The following is a 17,341-nucleotide window of genomic DNA, read 5'->3' on the forward strand; positions in this document are numbered from 1 at the left end:
CTCTCCTTCCCCAGCTTGCTGCCCTACCAGAACACAAATGTTCCCTGTGACTTGGGGCTCCTCCTAGCCTCCTCCCTTTCCACCTTTCAGGAAAAGGTGATTCCCAGGCAGGAGCACAGCGAGGCTAGCCCCTCCAGCACCCACAGGAAGTGCTTTTGAACCCCAGCTCCTAGCCCACTTCCTGCCTCTCCTCCCAGCTTACCCTGGGCTAGAGACTGGCAGGAGTCCCCGCCTGGAAGAGAAACTGCATAGCTCCATCTGTCACAAACCAGGGGCTGAGCCTCTCCCAGCTTGTAACTTTCCTGTCCTGTCAGGCTTGACATGAGTTACATTCCTTTGAGCCTTTGTCTTTTGTGTGGAGAAAAGAGGGCTTTGGAGTCTTTTTAAGAGACAAAGAATATTCTGACTAACCCAATAAAGTAAAAGGGAAGAAAGAAGTATCAACACTCTCAATCCATTCAACTCGCACACAAGTACACTGGAGTTTACGTTTAGCCAAAGATGTCAAACATCATGATGCCTGGCTTGGGAGTCTGTCCAAGATGCAAAGCAGGCAACCCGTGAAAGACCTTTTACCTCTCCCCAGGGGACACAAACACACATACTCTGTCTCAGTTCCCACCGCTGGCTGCTTGTCCCAGACACCCTAAAGTTTTCTCAAGCCAAGGCTTCTTTCACAGCAAGGGGTGTGGAGCCTCACAGCTTCATGCCTCCCAGGGCTTAGGGCAAACACTGAAGACAGTGTGAAGGTCAGAGGTATCTGTGAGACCACACTGCCCATGGTACCCCAGCATTAGGACACAATCCCAGCAGCTGAACAAAGTGTCTTTTATTTGTGACATACAAATACAACCAATGCAAAAAGAGATCACTTTTCCCTTTGATTCCAGTGATAACAAGTTGCTAAAGAAAAAAAAAAGTATCAAGGAGTTTATCTTCAGTTTCCTCTAAAAAAAAAACCCAGAAAGGGTTAAAAACAACCATATACATGTCATATACACATCTGACATCAACAAAACTAACCTGAAATAGGGTGGATACAATTAAAAAAAATCTTAAAATATTTTAACATGCCCCAAACAAACACACAAAAAAGCTGGGAACAAAAGACCTGTTTCTCAAAACCAAGACCTGGGGAAGGAGAGACTCATGTTTGAGAAGTGAATGGGCTCAACACCGAAAGAGAGGAACCTGCTAGTCCTAGGTGGCGCCTCTCTTACCCCAGCCCTGGCCCCGAGCAGCCCTCCAGGAGACGGCGGCAGGGGCCACAAGAGCAGGGTGCAGCACCGAGCACCCCATATACCAGTGGGCTTCAGTGGCAGGTGTTCAATGAGTGGAAAGAGACAACATACACCAAACTCACCTTATGAGGAATTTACAGTGGGGTTCCTTTTGATCCCCTTGAGTGGGAGGTATCAGAAATCCACGATGAGACAATAAATATCTGTTCTGTGTCGACAGACAGGGATCAGAGGAAAAAATTCCTAAGCATGCTTCTGTCATTCCATGATTCTTAGAAGGAGCCCACCAATGTTCCCTCCCACTCCCCCAGAGAATCCCCTGGGAGTCAGGAGGTAGAGGCAGAGATGGGCTTACTCCAGTGTAAAGCTGTAAGGCCCTCTCCAAGGGAGTGCCACATCCACTGCTGGCGGGGTCAGGAGCCACAAAGCACTCCGAGGAGGGCCAGGCTAGGTGAAGGAGGCCATGTGCACAGGCCCCTGCACCAGCAGGAAAGGAGAGGAGACCCGCCAGCAGAGACCACCTGAGTCAGGGTAGAGGGTGGGGGTGAGCAGCCTCTGAGGTCAGGACAGACAGACCTCCAAGAGAGCAACTTCACAAAGGCTAGAACCTTGAAGACACTTCCTGAAGCAGAGCTCAAGGATGCCCAAGGGGAGGCGGCAGGTGCTTTTTCCTGGATGAGGATTTGGTCATTTTCGTCCCTGCAAGGGGCCCAAAGGCCAGAGATCAGAGCAAATATAAGCTCTGACCACAGCCTCTCTATCTTGTGAGAGAAGAGGAAGGCCTTCTCCCCCAGCTCCAGTCCGCTGCCACACGGTGACAGTGGAGAGAGAGAAAAGCAGCGGTTTGGGCCACTGAGAGGCATTCCTGCCGCAGCCAGAGCTGTCAGCCAGGGCAGTGGCACCAAGGCCTCACTGAGGCAGCAAGGGTCAAGGCTGGGGAGTGCAGGCAGTAGGGCCTGCTGCTGGCTGGGGGCTCTCTGAAAAGGGAGGGAGGCTCTACCTGCAGAGAGCGATCAGCACCAAGATATGAGAGGCAACAGCACTGAAGATGCCAGGAACAAGGGGTCCTTCTGGGGGAAGATCAGGGGCTCCCTAATGTAATTCTCCCCCCTTGAGAGTGAGAACAGAGGTATCAGGTGAGGGTGAGCTGGGGGAGAAGTGGTGAGGGGCGGTGGAGAACAACTGGCAGAACCTCTGGCTTGTTTCCATGAATGGAAAGCTCGAGGTGAGTTGCTGCCAGGAGATCAAGAGGTTATGCTAGAATGCAGCAAAGTACAAAAGCCCAGAGAAGCAACTCTCTTCCCAGGGAGCCCCTGTCCACACCTTGTTCCTGGTCTTCTCATCCTCTCGACAACAATGCAGAGAGGTACGGAGCCTTCCTCCCAACGGGCTGGTCCCCTGGGACCTCCACACTACCCGTGGGCCCATCAAAGCACAGCTAGAAAGAGCTCTCTTGCTTCCCAATGTAGTGGCACGAAAGACCTTCCCGCAGTCTCCATCAGAGCATTTGTCTATGAAACAGGATTCTCTCCGAAGCCTATCTCTATGTCCAGATCTTGCACTCAGTCCATTCCTCGTTGGGGACCAGCCAGACCCTGACCCGTGGCTCCAGGATTTTATAAAGGTAGGTATAAACACCCCATTTGTCCAAGTGTGTGTGTGGCAGTGGGGGAGGGGGAAGGCTTGTCAGGAATCCATCTGCAGAGAAGTCAGGGAACCTCATGCTCAAGGGCACAAGGGCACAAGGGCCAAGCGAGAAGGCAGTTGCTGTGAGAGGGTCCATGTCATGCCCGGCCTCTGCCAGCTCTTCCCTTAGCACCCTCTCCTCTCTGCTCCTTCAGAGCACTCTGTTCTTCTAGGAGAGAGGACAGGCATCTCGGACTGCTCTACCCCAGGGGTTCTGTGCTCTCAGGCTGTAGCCTGGCACACGCAGGGCTGAGGAGGCCACAGCTCTGAGGGCACTTGGCCAGCGGTGTGAGCTCAGGGAGAGGACAGACCTTGGAAGAGAGCATTCTAGCTTGGGAGCTCAGTGGCAGCAGCCACCACAGTGCCCACCCGCATGGGAGTGCTGGCTGTCCCCAAACTTGGTCCTCCGGCTCAGGATCTCGTAGGAGCAATCCTCTCCACAGCAACCAGACATGCTGGGGGAAGAGTCATCGATTTCAAATCTGCAAGGCAGGCAAGAGGAAAGGCTTGACTACAGGTAGCTGACTGCCTTCCTCCCCCTAGCCTGGGAACTTTTCCACCAGCCACACTTATGAAACCTCTAGGAGTGAGGGCACAGCCTGAGGGCATGCCCATACCATCTCATCAGTGCCTAGGTTATTCCCATGGATCACTAGACCGGGAGTTCAGCCTTCAGGATGAATGAGGGCCAGGACCAGAGTAAAGGCCCTGGGGCAGGCACCTCCTACCACCCAGAGCGTCCCACACCAGGGCCCAGCTCCTTACTGCAGTGCTTCTCTGAAGAACTGGTAGGCGCCATGATTGTGCTTAAATACAGTTAACATAACCTTCTTCATCTGTGTGCTGAAAAGAAAGCAGAGCAAACACCTTCCAGAAAGAGAAACAATGCTCATGCCTCTTTTGTGTCTCTTCCTATTGTTGCCCATTTGCTCCCGAGAAGCACTCCCCTGAGCCCCAACTCTAGCCTCCCTGCTGGGCACCCATAGCACTCAGTGCTTTCCTCTGTTCCAGGGCTGACCAGACTACACGGGTATCAGGCCTCCACCTGACTGGCTTCTTCTCCACTTCCTCTCTGCACCCTACTATTCAGGCACAGCAGGCACTCAGCAGCACTTGTTGCACAGAGCTGCGTGTACAAAATCTGGGGTCACAGTAAGGCAGGGAGTCTTTTACTGAGAGAGTTCTAGATGCCTTTCTTCCAAGACATTCCTAGGAGTCTTGTCCTCCACAAGGCTCAAAGAACAGTGGATGGCCCAAAGGGGTGACACATGGGGTTTGGGGGGACAGGGGCCCTTACCTATTGGCCATGAGCTGCAGAATCTGTATGAGGAACTTCCCCAGACCTTTCCGCCGCACCTTGCTTTCCAACTGCACCTCATAGCTGGGTGAAGAAAGCAGCCAAGTGAGCACAGAGAGGCAGGGACCATCAGAGGAGCCTGGGGCCCTGGCAGCCCTTGGTCCCAAACCGGCACAGTGGACTCTGCCACCCAGCTGAGCGCCCAGAGCGGCGCCAGTGTGTCCTCCCCATGCCCTACCCCAAGCTGGGCTCCTACCAGTATAGGACTTCATCCCCGCACTCCACGTCAAACCGGAAGTGAGAAAAGGCAACAGGGACCGAACTGCTTTCCCAAGCAATGAGGTACCAGGCTCGGTCATCCGTCATTTCCTCTCGTTTCTCTCGGTCCTTCCAGCCCCACTCACTTTGCTCGTACCTGGGAAATGTGGGGGCAGTCAGGGTGGGGAACCCCACAAAGGGAGGAGCAAGGCTCCCCTCCTGTCAGGGCTTGCTTACATGGTCTGCATGTTGGTTTTGGTCAAGTCGAAGGCCCAGGCCACGGTGGCTGGCTCCAGTCCAGACACTCGCTTACACTCGATGGAGACGTTTAACCTGAAGCAGAGGGAAAGGCAGCGTGTGGGGCCTGAGGTAGACCCAAGCACTGCCTGCTGCCCTGATGGCCTCACAGCGCAGCATGCTTGGTCTGGGCTCACCTGCCTTCCAAGACGTGACCATGGAAGGTGCCACTGAAGGAACAAAGCCGTTCTGGCCAAGAACAACTGTTATCACAAGCCCACCCCACCTCCCCGACCACAGTCCCATTTCCTGACTGCCCTGAGAGGCCCTTATCGGCCTGGGCACTCTGTGAACTCCTGTTGCTCTCTGCACCTCTTTGCTTTCTCCAGCCTCTCTTCTATACTTTGCTATAAGCCCCAGTCTTCTTGGTCCCTTTAGTTCCTGCCCTTAGATATTCAGTCTCTAAACGGATTCCTCATTGGGCGGCTATGGCACCTTAGGGCCTTTGAGAAGACCACGGTCCATCACCCTCCTGATGGGTCCTGCCTGCCATTTCCTTTGAGGACACAGTGGGTGTTCTTGGCTGAGCAAACAGGGTGGAGCAATGTCCAACCCCATGCTATTTTCCTAAATTAACAAATGCTGTAGATGTTAAGGTCTTGGACTATATTTATTTCTAAGTGGAATGTTAATAAATCACAGTTCAGTTCCTTGACCAAACTGTGGAACCTCAATCTCAGGCAGTACTGCATTCTGACAGGACTGAAGTCAGCAACACTAAGGTCCTTATTAGAGAGGCCCCGGGTCAGGACCTTCCAGTGTTCCATGACACGACCCCACAGAGGATGTGCCCACTGGAGGCCACTACCACCTCTGCTATCTGGTCTGCCATATGAGCCTCACGTGTACTCACCCTTATAAATTCAGAACTTCTTGGTTCTAAAGAGCCTTTCTTTGTAAGTACTGACTGACCATGTCGTAGTCAGAAATGCCCAAACACGGCCTTACCTCTGGCTCAGCCATATACTTTCTGAAGGGCAGTCTGCAGGTATGAATTCTCCACTAAACGGAGTTTTCTTCTCTTTTTTTTTTCTTTTTTTCCTTCTCTCTTTTGAGTTAAGTACGTTAAAGCAGGATCACAGCCACACAAATCACACAAAATTCAGGCACCAAAGGAGCCCAGAGTCAGCTGGCAATGCCTGATTCAGGACTGTTCTGGTTTTTCTCAAACTCAGTAGGAACGGGGAATATGGAACATGAGAAGACATCACAGTAAGGGATCTCTATACTGTATCAGAGGGCTTCCCAGACATTGAATGGCAAGGCTATGGGAAGAACTGTATTATGTCTGGTCACAGACAGGAAGAACAAGTTAATGTGATACTATGAAATTCAGACATACCTAGAAAAAGCAGATATAGTGTTACCTGCTAAAGTGTTTGCTTCATAATTCACATATTTACATCTGTCTATCTTGTTCACTAAAATACTCATACCAGCCGCTACTTACAGGACTGGATATAATTCTCTTTCCTCCTTAAAACAACCTTGCAAGTTTGGCATCATCACTCAGTTTAACAGACAAAAAAATGAAGCTTAAGGAGTGTGGCTTCTCCGAATACAGTTAATCAGAGGTGTAGTTTTGATTCAAACCCACAGTTGTGATTCTCTAAAGCCATAATCCCTGTTTTTCCTTAAGCTAACAACAGCTCTGATAGGACAGATTATGCTTCCTGTTTTATAAACTAAAAAGACAGAAAAGGGAAGGGGGCTTAAACCCAGATTCCACAGCAGTAAACTCGATTAGTAACAATAACCGTCATAATAACAGCTAACACTGATCTAGGTTTTGGTACGCTCCAGGCACTAGCACTTTATACCTAATCTTTCTGACAAAACCATTTTATTTATATATTAAAGATTTTATGTATTTATTTATTCATGAGAGACACACAGAGAGAGGCAGAGGCATAGGTAGGTAGAGGGAGAAGCAGGCTCCATGCAGGGAGCCCGACATGGGACTCGATCCCTGAGCCAAAGGCAGAGGCTCAACCACGGAGTCACCCAGGTATCCTGAAATCATTTTATTATTAGGCCCATTGCTGATTAGAAAATAGAAGCACAGAGAGGTTAAGCCCAGGGTCCAAGGTCACACAGCTAATAAGTGGCTTTTAACAATTAATTACATCATACACTCAAGGAAACAGCCCTAGATTGGGAATGTTTTTTTTAAGATTTTTTAATTTCTTTATCTATTCATGAGACACACATAAAGGTAGAGACACAGACAAAGAGAGAAGCAGGCTTCCTGTGGGGAGCCTGATGCGAGACTAGATCCCAGGACCCCAGGATCACGACCTGACCCAAAGGCAGATACTCAACCACTGAGCCACCCAGCCACCCCTACATTGGGAATTAAAGCCCCCTCAGCTCCCAGGGAGAAACCCTGTGGCTCAGAAATCTTCTTCAGGGACAGCCCTGGTGGCGCAGCAGTTTAGTGCCACCTGCAGCCCAGGGCATGATCCTGGAGATCTGGGATCTAGTCCCACGTCAGGCTCCTGCATGGAGCTTGCTTCTCCCTCCTCCTGTGTCTCTGCGTCTCTCTCTCTCTCTCTCTATGTCTATCATAAATAAATAAATAAATCTTAAAAAAAAAAAGAAAGAAATCTTATTCAGCTTTTCTGAGCCTTGATTTGCCCATGCATAAAAGGAAGAAGTCAGCCTAGATAATGTTTCAAGTTTGTTTCAGTTCTATGATTCTTCACCCAGAGAGAATATCAAATCCTAAAGAAATGTCAGTCTAAGATTATACAATCTTGGGATGCCTAGGTGGCTCAGCGGTCTCTCTCTCATTAATAAATAAATACATCTTAAATAAAAATTAGATTATGTAATCTTTGTCCATTTATGGATTCCTCTGTTGCTCTAACCAGGGGCTTTTATATCAATAAGACACTCGCCATAGCTTCTCCTTTTTCATAACAGAGAACGAGAGAATTTGGGTGGGAGGAAGCATACTGTGGGAAGGTGAATTCCTTCAGACACTCAAGGTGATAACAGTTAGGAGTGCTAAACACTTACCCATCTCGGGCAGCCCGGTGGCTCAGTGGTTTAGCGCCACCTTCAGCCAAGGGTGTGATCCTGGAGACCCAGGATTGAGTCCAACGTCAGGCTCCCTGCATGGAGCCTGCTTCTCCCTCTGCCTGCCTCTCTCTCTGTGTCTCTCATGAATAAATAAATAAAATACAACAAACAAACAAACAAAAAAACCACTTACCCATTTCTTTTTTTTTTTTTTCACTTACCCATTTCGATCATATTTCTTGAACACAGGGAAAGCCTCTAGAGGGTCTCCAAGCTGTGGAGGGAAAAAAATGAGAAGTAGCACAAACATATACATGGCACAGCTGCAGGCTCTGCCCTCAAATATGACAGTGTACAGACCCACAGGAGGAGACTTAGTTCCTGGCCCAAGAGCAGCCCTTCTAGTAAGGAGGCCCAACAGAGTTAAGTCAGCTTCACTTCACAAAGAAGAGACGCTACTAGACTAATACTAATTAATACTGGCCTATAGGTCACCTGACCCAAAAGAGAGGCCACTTGATCCACCTGCATACTTCTTTATTTTTCTTTTTATTTTAAGTAGGCTCCATACCCAGTGTGGGGCTTGAACTCACGGCCTTGAGATCAAGAGTTGCCTGCTCTACCAATTGAACCAGCCAGATGCCCCACTTAACTGCATCTTTCTTTTTTTTTTTTTTTAAGATTTTATTTATTTGAGATAGAGAGAAAAGTGCACATACGCACAGGAGGTGGGGTGGAGGAAGAACCTCAAGCAGACTCCTTGCTAGATCACAAGACCCTGAAACCATGACCTGAGCCCAAACCTAGAGTCAGATGCTTAATGGACTGAGCCACCCAGGTGCTCTTCACCTGCATACTTCTTTTTTTTTTTTAATTTTTATTTATTTATGATAGTCACAGAGAGAGAGAGAGAGAGAGAGAGAGAGAGAGAGGCAGAGACACAGGCAGAGGGAGAAGCAGGCTCCATGCACTGGGAGCCCAACGTGGGATTCGATCCCGGGTCTCCAGGATCGCGCCCTGGGCCAAAGGCAGGCGCAAAACCGCTGCGCCACCCAGGGATCCCCTCACCTGCATACTTCTAAGAGGCCCTCAACTAACCCCAAGTCAAAACCCAAAATGGAGCAATCATGTCCCTAAACCACCTCCTTAAAAATGTGGACTGTTTATTGGGTGGGCTAAAAGAATAACAAAAAAATGGGATATGAGGGATCCCTGGGTGGCGCAGCGGTTTAGCGCCTGCCTTTGGCCCAGGGCGCGATCCTGGAGACCCAGGATCGAATCCCACATCGGGCTCCCGGTGCATGGGGCCTGCTTCTCCCTCTGCCTGTGTCTCTGCCTCTCTCTCTCTGTGTGACTATCATAAATAAATAAATTTAAAAAATTAAAAAAAAAAGGGATATGAAATGGTTGCAAGACAGATGACCAGAATCTCTCCAGTTCCATTTGTAAGCCAAGTTGGCTTCTAGTGGGGCTACCTGAGTGTTCAGCGTCACAGCTACTCCTTCCTTGCCTGTGCCCCCTGAACCAGACTGCTGCCTCCTGCTCCTGGTGTCAGCACAACCTTTGGTACTTCATGGTCAGTCAATAAACTTTGAAGGAATGAGCGAGGAAACTATAACACATTTTACCAGGGAGATTTCCTCTCCAAAATGCAAGATCCTAAATTTCTCCAGACCCTCTTCTATTGGTATGGAAGAAGACCCACAGAGAGAAGTAGCCACTTCCATTTGTTTTCTTAAGTAGGCTGCATGCCCAGTGTGGGGCTGGAACTCACAACCCTGAGACTGAGTCGATGCATGCTTCACTAAGTCAGCCAGGTACCCGCAGCCATTTCCATTTGAGTCCACATTTCCCTGCACACCTGGGCCAACCTCTGGCCCTCCTGGCAACTCTCCTGCTGGGCTCATTTTCCTCAGCTAGCAAATGACAAAATTCTGCCACAGGGTGGCGCCAAAAGAAGTCAAATGAAAACCGAGCCGAAGTTCTAGGAGGAAGGGACTTAGGAAAGAGGAGTCACCCTGTTGGCAGCGTCCACTTTGGCACAGACAGCATCCATGGCAGCTCGCTCCTCCAACCGCTTCTGCTTCTTCTCCTTTGCTTTGCTTGACTTCCTCTGCAACACAGAAAAGCAAAGTTGGCTGGAAGGGCTGTGGCCGACCAGAGACTTGACTTTCCGTTTCAGGAACCGTTTCAGTCAATCCCTGGGCCCACAGGCCTGGCCTCAGCAGCGGGAATTTCCAATCCTGGCTGCTGCACACTCAGTGGGATGGGAAAGATGCAAGCGTTTTCTAGTCATGAGAGCTCGGGAGCATCACTAGACTTCTCAGCTTCCTCGTCAGAAAAAGTACTGACCCTCAGGACTGCTGGATCACTGTGAGAACCCAGTGAGAGCACAAGACAATGCCTGCAGTAGAGTCTGGCCCCCAGCAGGTGCCTAATAAATATGTACTCATCCATTCCCTCCAAAGGAGGGAACAACTAATTTTAGACATATTCAGGGCAGGTTTCAGGGAGGAGATGGTATCTGAGGTAGCCAATGACACCTATTCCTAAACATGAGTTTATTCAAAGCCTTCTCAGCTTCAGAAGACAAAGATCTGGTCTGGGGGAGCCCCTCTGAGTGCTGGATCCCCTTTCCTTTTGGGGGATCCCCTTTCCTTTTTGGGGGGGGTCCCCTTTTAAGCGAGACCAGGGCACTCTGGCTTAAGAAGACAGAACTGTTCCACAGAAACACTGCTCAGCTAAGGCCAATGAGCGGCAGGCACACTGCACACCTAGTATGAATAAGGGCAGAGTGAAGGGCCTCAAGGCGTTCACCTGGGGACAGAGGCCGTGCTGATACATGGTCAGCAAGGCCATGCTGCAGGACACACAGGCAGCAGGGGGGTGGGGGGAGCAAAGGGAGAGTGGCCTTGCACAGAGTCACCAATGCGCAAATCACCCATAACTGCATACAGAGCAAATCCTATTGTATGGCTCACATGGGGTTCTCTCAGGCCTACATAGATCCTCTTATTTACCATCCTGTAAAAAGCTAGTAACACAGGAAAAAGAGCTCACACCTGGAGTCTGATAGACCTTACCCAAAGCCTCTTCCTGCTCTTCAGAGTAGTGTTTGGGCAACATCCAGTCCTTCTCTGCACCTCCTCCCCTCATTTGATGAATGGGGTGAGTGAGGCTCATGAGACCTCCTCTGCGGTAGAAGGCCAGTGAGGGGATCCCTGGGTGGCGCAGCGGTTTGGCGCCTGCCTTTGGCCCAGGGCGCGATCCTGGAGACCCGGGATCGAATCCCATATCGGGCTCCCGGTGCATGGAGCCTGCTTCTCCCTCTGCCTATGTCTCTGCCTCTCTCTCTCTCTCTCTCTCTCTCTCTGTGACTATCATAAATAAATAAATTAAAAAAAAAAAAAAGAAGGCCAGTGAGACTTAATATGGCACGTGCTCAACAAATGAGGGCTCTCATTCTCATTCCCAAGGAAGACCAGAGCAGCACCTGCATCCAAAGTTGCTCACTCACCCAGCCCAAATGCCAAAGGCACCCAAAGACACTGGTGGGATGGCTCTGCTTTTCTACCAACCTCACTACCTCTTCTGACTCCAACCTCTTGGTTTCCCGGGCTCACCACCACAGAGACGCTTTACTACCTCCAATGGCACCTTAGCCTTGACACTGGCACCAGCAAAGGGGAAGTCGAAAAAGCAGATACTAGGAAAGTTTCTCAGGATAAATTCTACCCTCAGCTCTCCAAGGAATGACACTGCCTAACTCTTATGTCAAGGGACCAGCAGGCAAGAGTTCTGATACAAAGAAATCACAGGGATTGCTCTTCTGGGTGTAAACTCACCCAACAGCTATTTTATGCTGGAAGCTCGGCTAGATCCCATTTCCTACTTCCCTAAAGGAAGGAACAGAAGAGAACAGACTGTCTTCATAATGCTAGGACTGGAGGGGCAAACCAGCTCCTTTCTACTGCACACAGGTTTCAGGGCATCCATCTTTTTCCCTGGGAATTTGAATTTCAAAACAACATTGAGAGACGCTCGGCTTACAAAGTACTTTCACAAACACCTGCTTCAATTCTTAGGGAAAACCCAGCATCTCCATTCACATGTGAGGAAACTGAGGCTCAGAGGGATGGTGTGATTATGTTACCCCAAGAGTAAGTGGCAGAGGGGGACTTAATCCCAGGGGTTGGGCCCTAGATCCAGTGTTTATTCCACCAGCCACGCTGTCTCGCAATGGGAAGGCCTATTCCAATGTCAAAAGACCTTCCTTCTCAGTCCTGCCAAGAGAAAGCCCAGACTTTAGGAACTGTTAAGGTAGCTACTCAGCAATTCATTTCTCATCACCTTTCTGGCTTGGTGATGGCTGACACACCATACCAGCACAAGTGCTGCCTTAGGCCCTACCTCTACACCGAGGGAGGGGTAAGGAACAGGGAAATCTGAGACAGTCGGCCTCCAGGAAAGAACATGAGCTCTGGCATCACTCAGGCCAAGCTGGTTCTCCTTCTGCCACCCCCGCATGACCCGTAAAAACAAGTCCATCTCCAGAAAAATGGGGACACGAATGCTGGCCTCACCAAAAAGCTGAAAGGACAGGTCAGAAGTCCCCTTTACAGTAGAAACAAGTTCCCCTCCTCCACCCTGCACACTAGTTCTCTCTCCGCAGGACACAGAGCTGAAAGATCAAAGGTGCTGGAAGGAAAGTGGGACTCTCAGGACCCAGAAAGCACTGAAACGTGGGTTCCCTCCACAGCATCTAATTTCTAAGCACACTAAGTAATTCCTAAGCACAAGCAGCAGGGGGCCAACCCCAAGCCTCCAGGAGATTTATGGGCTCATTCATGCAAGGGAACAGGCCAGTCAGACAATCCTGAGTGCAGCTCAGGGCTGCCATGGCCCAAGACCCCTTAGTGCTTCACTGCCTGCACACAGGGTATGGCAGGCTGCAGCAGGCCAGGACAGACAGGCAGGGTCTCTCCCTCAAACCTAGCACACACTAGGAAAAATGGTCTCCTACTGTTCCAATTAGCTTTGCCCTGCCTCGTAGAGGTAAGGCTATCCTGCAGGGACACAGGAAAATTCTCCTAATTAAAATGGGAAATAAGCACAGTGAACAGTAAAGCTCATTGCGGTTAAGTGTCTTTCCCAAGGGAGCTTTATATAAAAAGAGTGTGGGATTTTGAGTCAAGAGACTTGGATTAGATTCTCAGCTCTTCCAAATAATAGCTGTGTAACTTTGGGCAAGTTATTTAATCTCTTTTCAGCAAGTTACTTAGTTTCTCTGGATCTCAATTTCCTCATCAGTGAAAAGGGGCTAACAATGCCTACACCTCACAGGACTGTTGTGAGGACAAAATGATACAATGTATTAAATTTTAAAAAATAAGGAATTCTGTTTACAGGGATCCACTTGTGTCACACACTACTCTCCTAATGCTTTAATAAAGAGGACTTAGGGGCAGCCCCGGTGGCTCAGCGGTTTAGCGCCACCTTCAGCCCAGGGCCTGATCCTGGAGACCTGGGATAGAGTCCACATTGGGGGGATCCCTGGGTGGCGCAGCGGTTTGGCGCCTGCCTTTGGCCCAGGGCGCGATCCTGGAGACCTGTGATCGAGTTCCACATCAGACTCCCGATGCATGGAGCCTGCTTCTCCCTCTGCCTGTGTCTCTGCCTCTCTCTCTCTCTGTGACTATCATAAATAAATAAATTAAAAAAAAAAAAGAGTGCCACGTTGGGCTCCCTGCATGAAGCCTGCTTCTCCCCCAGCCTCTCTCTCCTCTCTGTGTATTCTCATGAATAAATAAATAAAATCTTAAAAAAAAATAAAGAGGACTTAGTTTAGTCTTTATACTAACAAGTTATGTGTGCCAACTTCTTTGAGGAGAAAATTGAGGCACAGAGAGGTTTGTGAGCTTTCAGGGTCACAGAGCCAGTGAACAGAATTTTCAGAGCTCTATCACCCTCTCCCTCCATTCACACCAGACTGTACACTCCATTAGGTAGAGGTCACACTGGCTTTTATTAGTCAGTGTATACCCAGTGCTCAGCAGACAGCAAGTACTAATGAATCATCCGAGATTCAAATCCAAGTCTGAACCCTAAAATCCATGCTTCTTTCACAACATCAACTACATTTATACAGGACTTGTTATAAAGCGTGATGTAAGTGTTTTCACATGCAGCCGTGAAACTCCTCTCCTCACTATTTTTATTTTTTAAAGGTTTTATTTATTTATTCATGAGAGACACACAGAGAGAGGCACATAGGCAGAGGGAGAAGCAGACTCCCTGCGGGGAACCCGATGTGGGACACAATCCCAGGACCCTGGGATCACGCCCTGAGCCAAAGGCAGAGGCTCAACCACTGAGCCACCCAGGCATCCCTCACTGTTCCTATTGAAGTAGTATCTCCACATGCAGTTCTAAGACTGCCAGGAGTCACAGGGAGAAATTAAAAAACAAAAAGCACACAGATGGGGGCAGGAGGCACCTTTCAGAAAAGAGATTTGGCATCTCGTAGATTTTTAGTGTCAATACCTTTACCCCACCCCATCCAGAAAAAAACCTCCGTTTTTGGTGAAGGGAGCTAGAGATTGAATTCTAAGGCCTAAAAGACAACACATTTGGGCAGCAAGGGTGAAAGAATTTTGAAGAGAAGGGTGTTCCATCTGATACTACTCTCTCTCAGCCTAAGGTCAGGCTATCAAATGGAGCAAGGCTCCCTAAGAGGCAGTGCTGGCCACAAACACCGACCCTCGTGACCCTGAGGTGGGGAGTCCATAGCCCCTATCAGGGAAGAATTGAGGATAATAAGAGGGTTCCAGTTCTGTTTCAAGAAGGAAGATTCAAGTCTCTCTTTTTGCAGTGACTTTTAGGCCAGAAGAGACTAGGCAGGGGACATTCTGAGAAACACATCTGTAAAGTATGAGTAATAATGTAGTGGCCCTAAAGGAAGCAAGGGTCACAGTATCTCTGACTCTTGCTCTTTCAACTCAACCAATGAGGAAGTGTTGAACCCAAAGGGCATGGTATGTTCCTTGTTTGCTACTCAGTCCGTAGTGGCTGATGCTGAGTAGACACTGAGAGATACCAACGGCACAGATTTTACTTCAAACAAAAGCTGGGGTCTGGGACCTTTCACCAAAATCTGGGTTAACTCTGCCTAAGGTCTCCAGACTTGATTTCCTATATACAAAGTACAGGGGGATCCCTGGGTGGCTCAGCGGTTTAGCGCCTGCCTTCGGCCCAGGGCGTGATCCTGTAGTCCCCAGGATCAAGTCCCACGTCGGGCTCCCTGCGTGGAGCCTGCTTCTGCCTCTCTCTCTGTCTCTCATGAATGAATAAAATCTTAAAAAAACAAAGTACATAGTACCCCAAATTCCTTGCTGAAACAAGATGAATGTGTTCTGATGTGGATTACATAAAATGCTTGACATAGGTGAGATGACTATTTTTGTCCAACAAGTTGATTTGTTCAGTCAATAATGACCTGAGAGAAAAATCTAGGTTAACAACAGGAGGGACATGCCCAATGAGTTAAAAGTAGCACAAATCTATTTTGGATAACTAAAGTAAAAGGTGAATACAAACAAAAACAACAGCCAGGATTTCATGTGGCTATTTGCATCTACTATCTTGTTTAATCCTCCAATCTATTGGGTGGGGTGGGGGGACCATCATCCACATTACACAGATGAGGAAATTCAAATTCAGAAAGGCCACGTCACTGTTACAGTATCATGCAGCTAGCCAGAGGAGATAGAACTGGAACTGAGATATCGCAGGCTCCAAAGTCAGGGCTCCCTAAAGGCAGTGAAAACTCCACGTAAAAACTAATCTACAGGGCAGCCCCTGGTGGCGCAGCGGTTTAGCAGCGCCTGCAGCCCGGGGTGTGATCCTGCAGACCCCAGGATCCAGTCCCACATCGGGCTCCCTGCATGAAGCCTGCTTCTCCCTCTGCCTATGTCTGTGCCCCTCTCTCTCTGTGTGTCTCTCATGAATAAGTAAATAAAACCTTTAAAAAAAAAAAAGTACAGATTTTGAAAAAAAAAAAAAAAAAAAGAAAGAAAACGGAAAAAAGAAAAACTAATCTACACCGTACCAGGGAGGGCCAGTTCCATTTTTTTTTTTTTTCAAGAGAGTGACTGATACTATTCTAACTGGAACTTAGGGAGGTGAACTCACAGAAATATTTTAATAACTTCTGCCCAGCTCTCTATGGGCACATGCCAGGGAAGGGCGCACCTCCAGGCTGCCTCACACAGAACAGGTGGTCACTATGCTTGCGCGGCTGGAGCCGTCCATCAGTGGCGCCCCCATCGGTCCCCTCCCTGCTCATCTTCGGGTCGCTTCCCCACGCAAAGCCACCTGCAGCACTCAACAACCCAAGTAATGATAAAAACCACCCTGTATCTGGGAGGCCTTGAGAGCAGGCCTCCGTTGGAAGGGGAGGACGTCCCAGGAGCAGGAGGAACCTGGAGGAGAGGTCTGGAAAGAGTGTAGGGAAACCGACTTCACCGAGAATCTCGCCAGCGGGAAGTGCAGCCAGCGGTCGAGGGGGTCCGAGTTAGGCTCTGGCCCCCGCTCACTGCCTCTGTGACCTTGGCTGCGGGCCTCCTCTCTGGGCCTCAGTTCCCTGCAAGCCAGAGGCGGCCTAGGACGTGGGAAGCCGCAAAGCCGGTGACAGCCAGGTGATGGGTGACCCCTGGGGGCGCGGGGTACCCCAGGGCCCACGCAGGGGTTAGAGGGAGGCCAAGAAGATAAGTCGTCAGCCGGGAAGACAGGGCGGGCGCGACGCGAGGGGCGGGGGACACCCAAGGGGGTGAGGTCCGGAGAACAGGGCTCCCCAAGGGATCCCCGAGCTGCGCCGAGTGTGGGAACGCTTGGAATGGGGGCGGGGGCGTCGGGTCATGTGGGGGGTGGAGGTCACGTGAGGCCGGAGGGGGTCAGGGTCACGTGAGAGGGGGTTCAAGGAACAATGGGGGCGCAGGGGGCGAGGGGACCAGGGAGCGCCCCCGACCCTCGCGTCTCCTCTTTCTGCCTCACTCACCCCCATGGCGGCAACGGCGGCGGCGGCCCTGAGCTCCTCCTTCCCGCACTCGCCAGCAGGGAGGCGGCAACGGCAGGGACGGCGGCGGCGGCAACACCAGAGCGGCGGCGGTGGGTCCCGCACCGCGCATGCGCCTCGCGGGCTCCCCTGCGCGCCCTGGCGGGCACCGCGCCGGCGCAGAGCGGGGGAGGGCGCGATGGGGGAAGCGCGCAGGTGGAGAGCCGGGGAGGCGGGCCGAGGGTCCCGCACCCGACAGAGGCGGGAGGCGCGGGGCAGCGTCGCGCCGGGAATGACGTAGCGCCCGGGCCCGCCTCCTCCTCGCCCCGCTGTGTCTGTAGCTATGGCAACGGCCGCGCCTGGCCGGGAGAAGCGCGCTGCCTGGCGGCCGGGTGGGTGGCCGCGCCGCTCGTGCGCTCTGCCTCTCCGTGGCCACCTTCGCAGAGAACAAAACGCGTCGCGACCTCAGAAGCCCCAGCCCTTCCG

The 17,341-nt window shown here is 50.5% G+C and overlaps 1 protein-coding gene across 1 annotated transcript; it reads right to left on the reverse strand.

The window, feature by feature from the left end:
* Positions 1-814: 814 nt before the first annotated feature.
* Positions 815-17,131, reverse strand: NAA40 (N-alpha-acetyltransferase 40, NatD catalytic subunit). Its single transcript, XM_055315042.1, has 8 exons — positions 16,859-17,131; positions 9,821-9,916; positions 8,025-8,077; positions 4,720-4,815; positions 4,481-4,639; positions 4,225-4,308; positions 3,693-3,770; positions 815-3,409 (listed from the first exon to the last, which is right to left on the reverse strand). The coding sequence occupies exons 1-8, from the start codon at positions 16,862-16,864 to the stop codon at positions 3,268-3,270; spliced, it is 714 nt and encodes a 237-aa protein (XP_055171017.1). The 5' UTR covers positions 16,865-17,131; the 3' UTR covers positions 815-3,267.
* Between the last annotated feature and the right edge of the window lie 210 nt (positions 17,132-17,341).

The sequence above is a fragment of the Nyctereutes procyonoides genome, unplaced genomic scaffold (genome assembly GCF_905146905.1).
Source record: "Nyctereutes procyonoides isolate TBG_1078 unplaced genomic scaffold, NYPRO_anot_genome, whole genome shotgun sequence".
Lineage (NCBI taxonomy): Eukaryota > Metazoa > Chordata > Mammalia > Carnivora > Canidae > Nyctereutes > Nyctereutes procyonoides.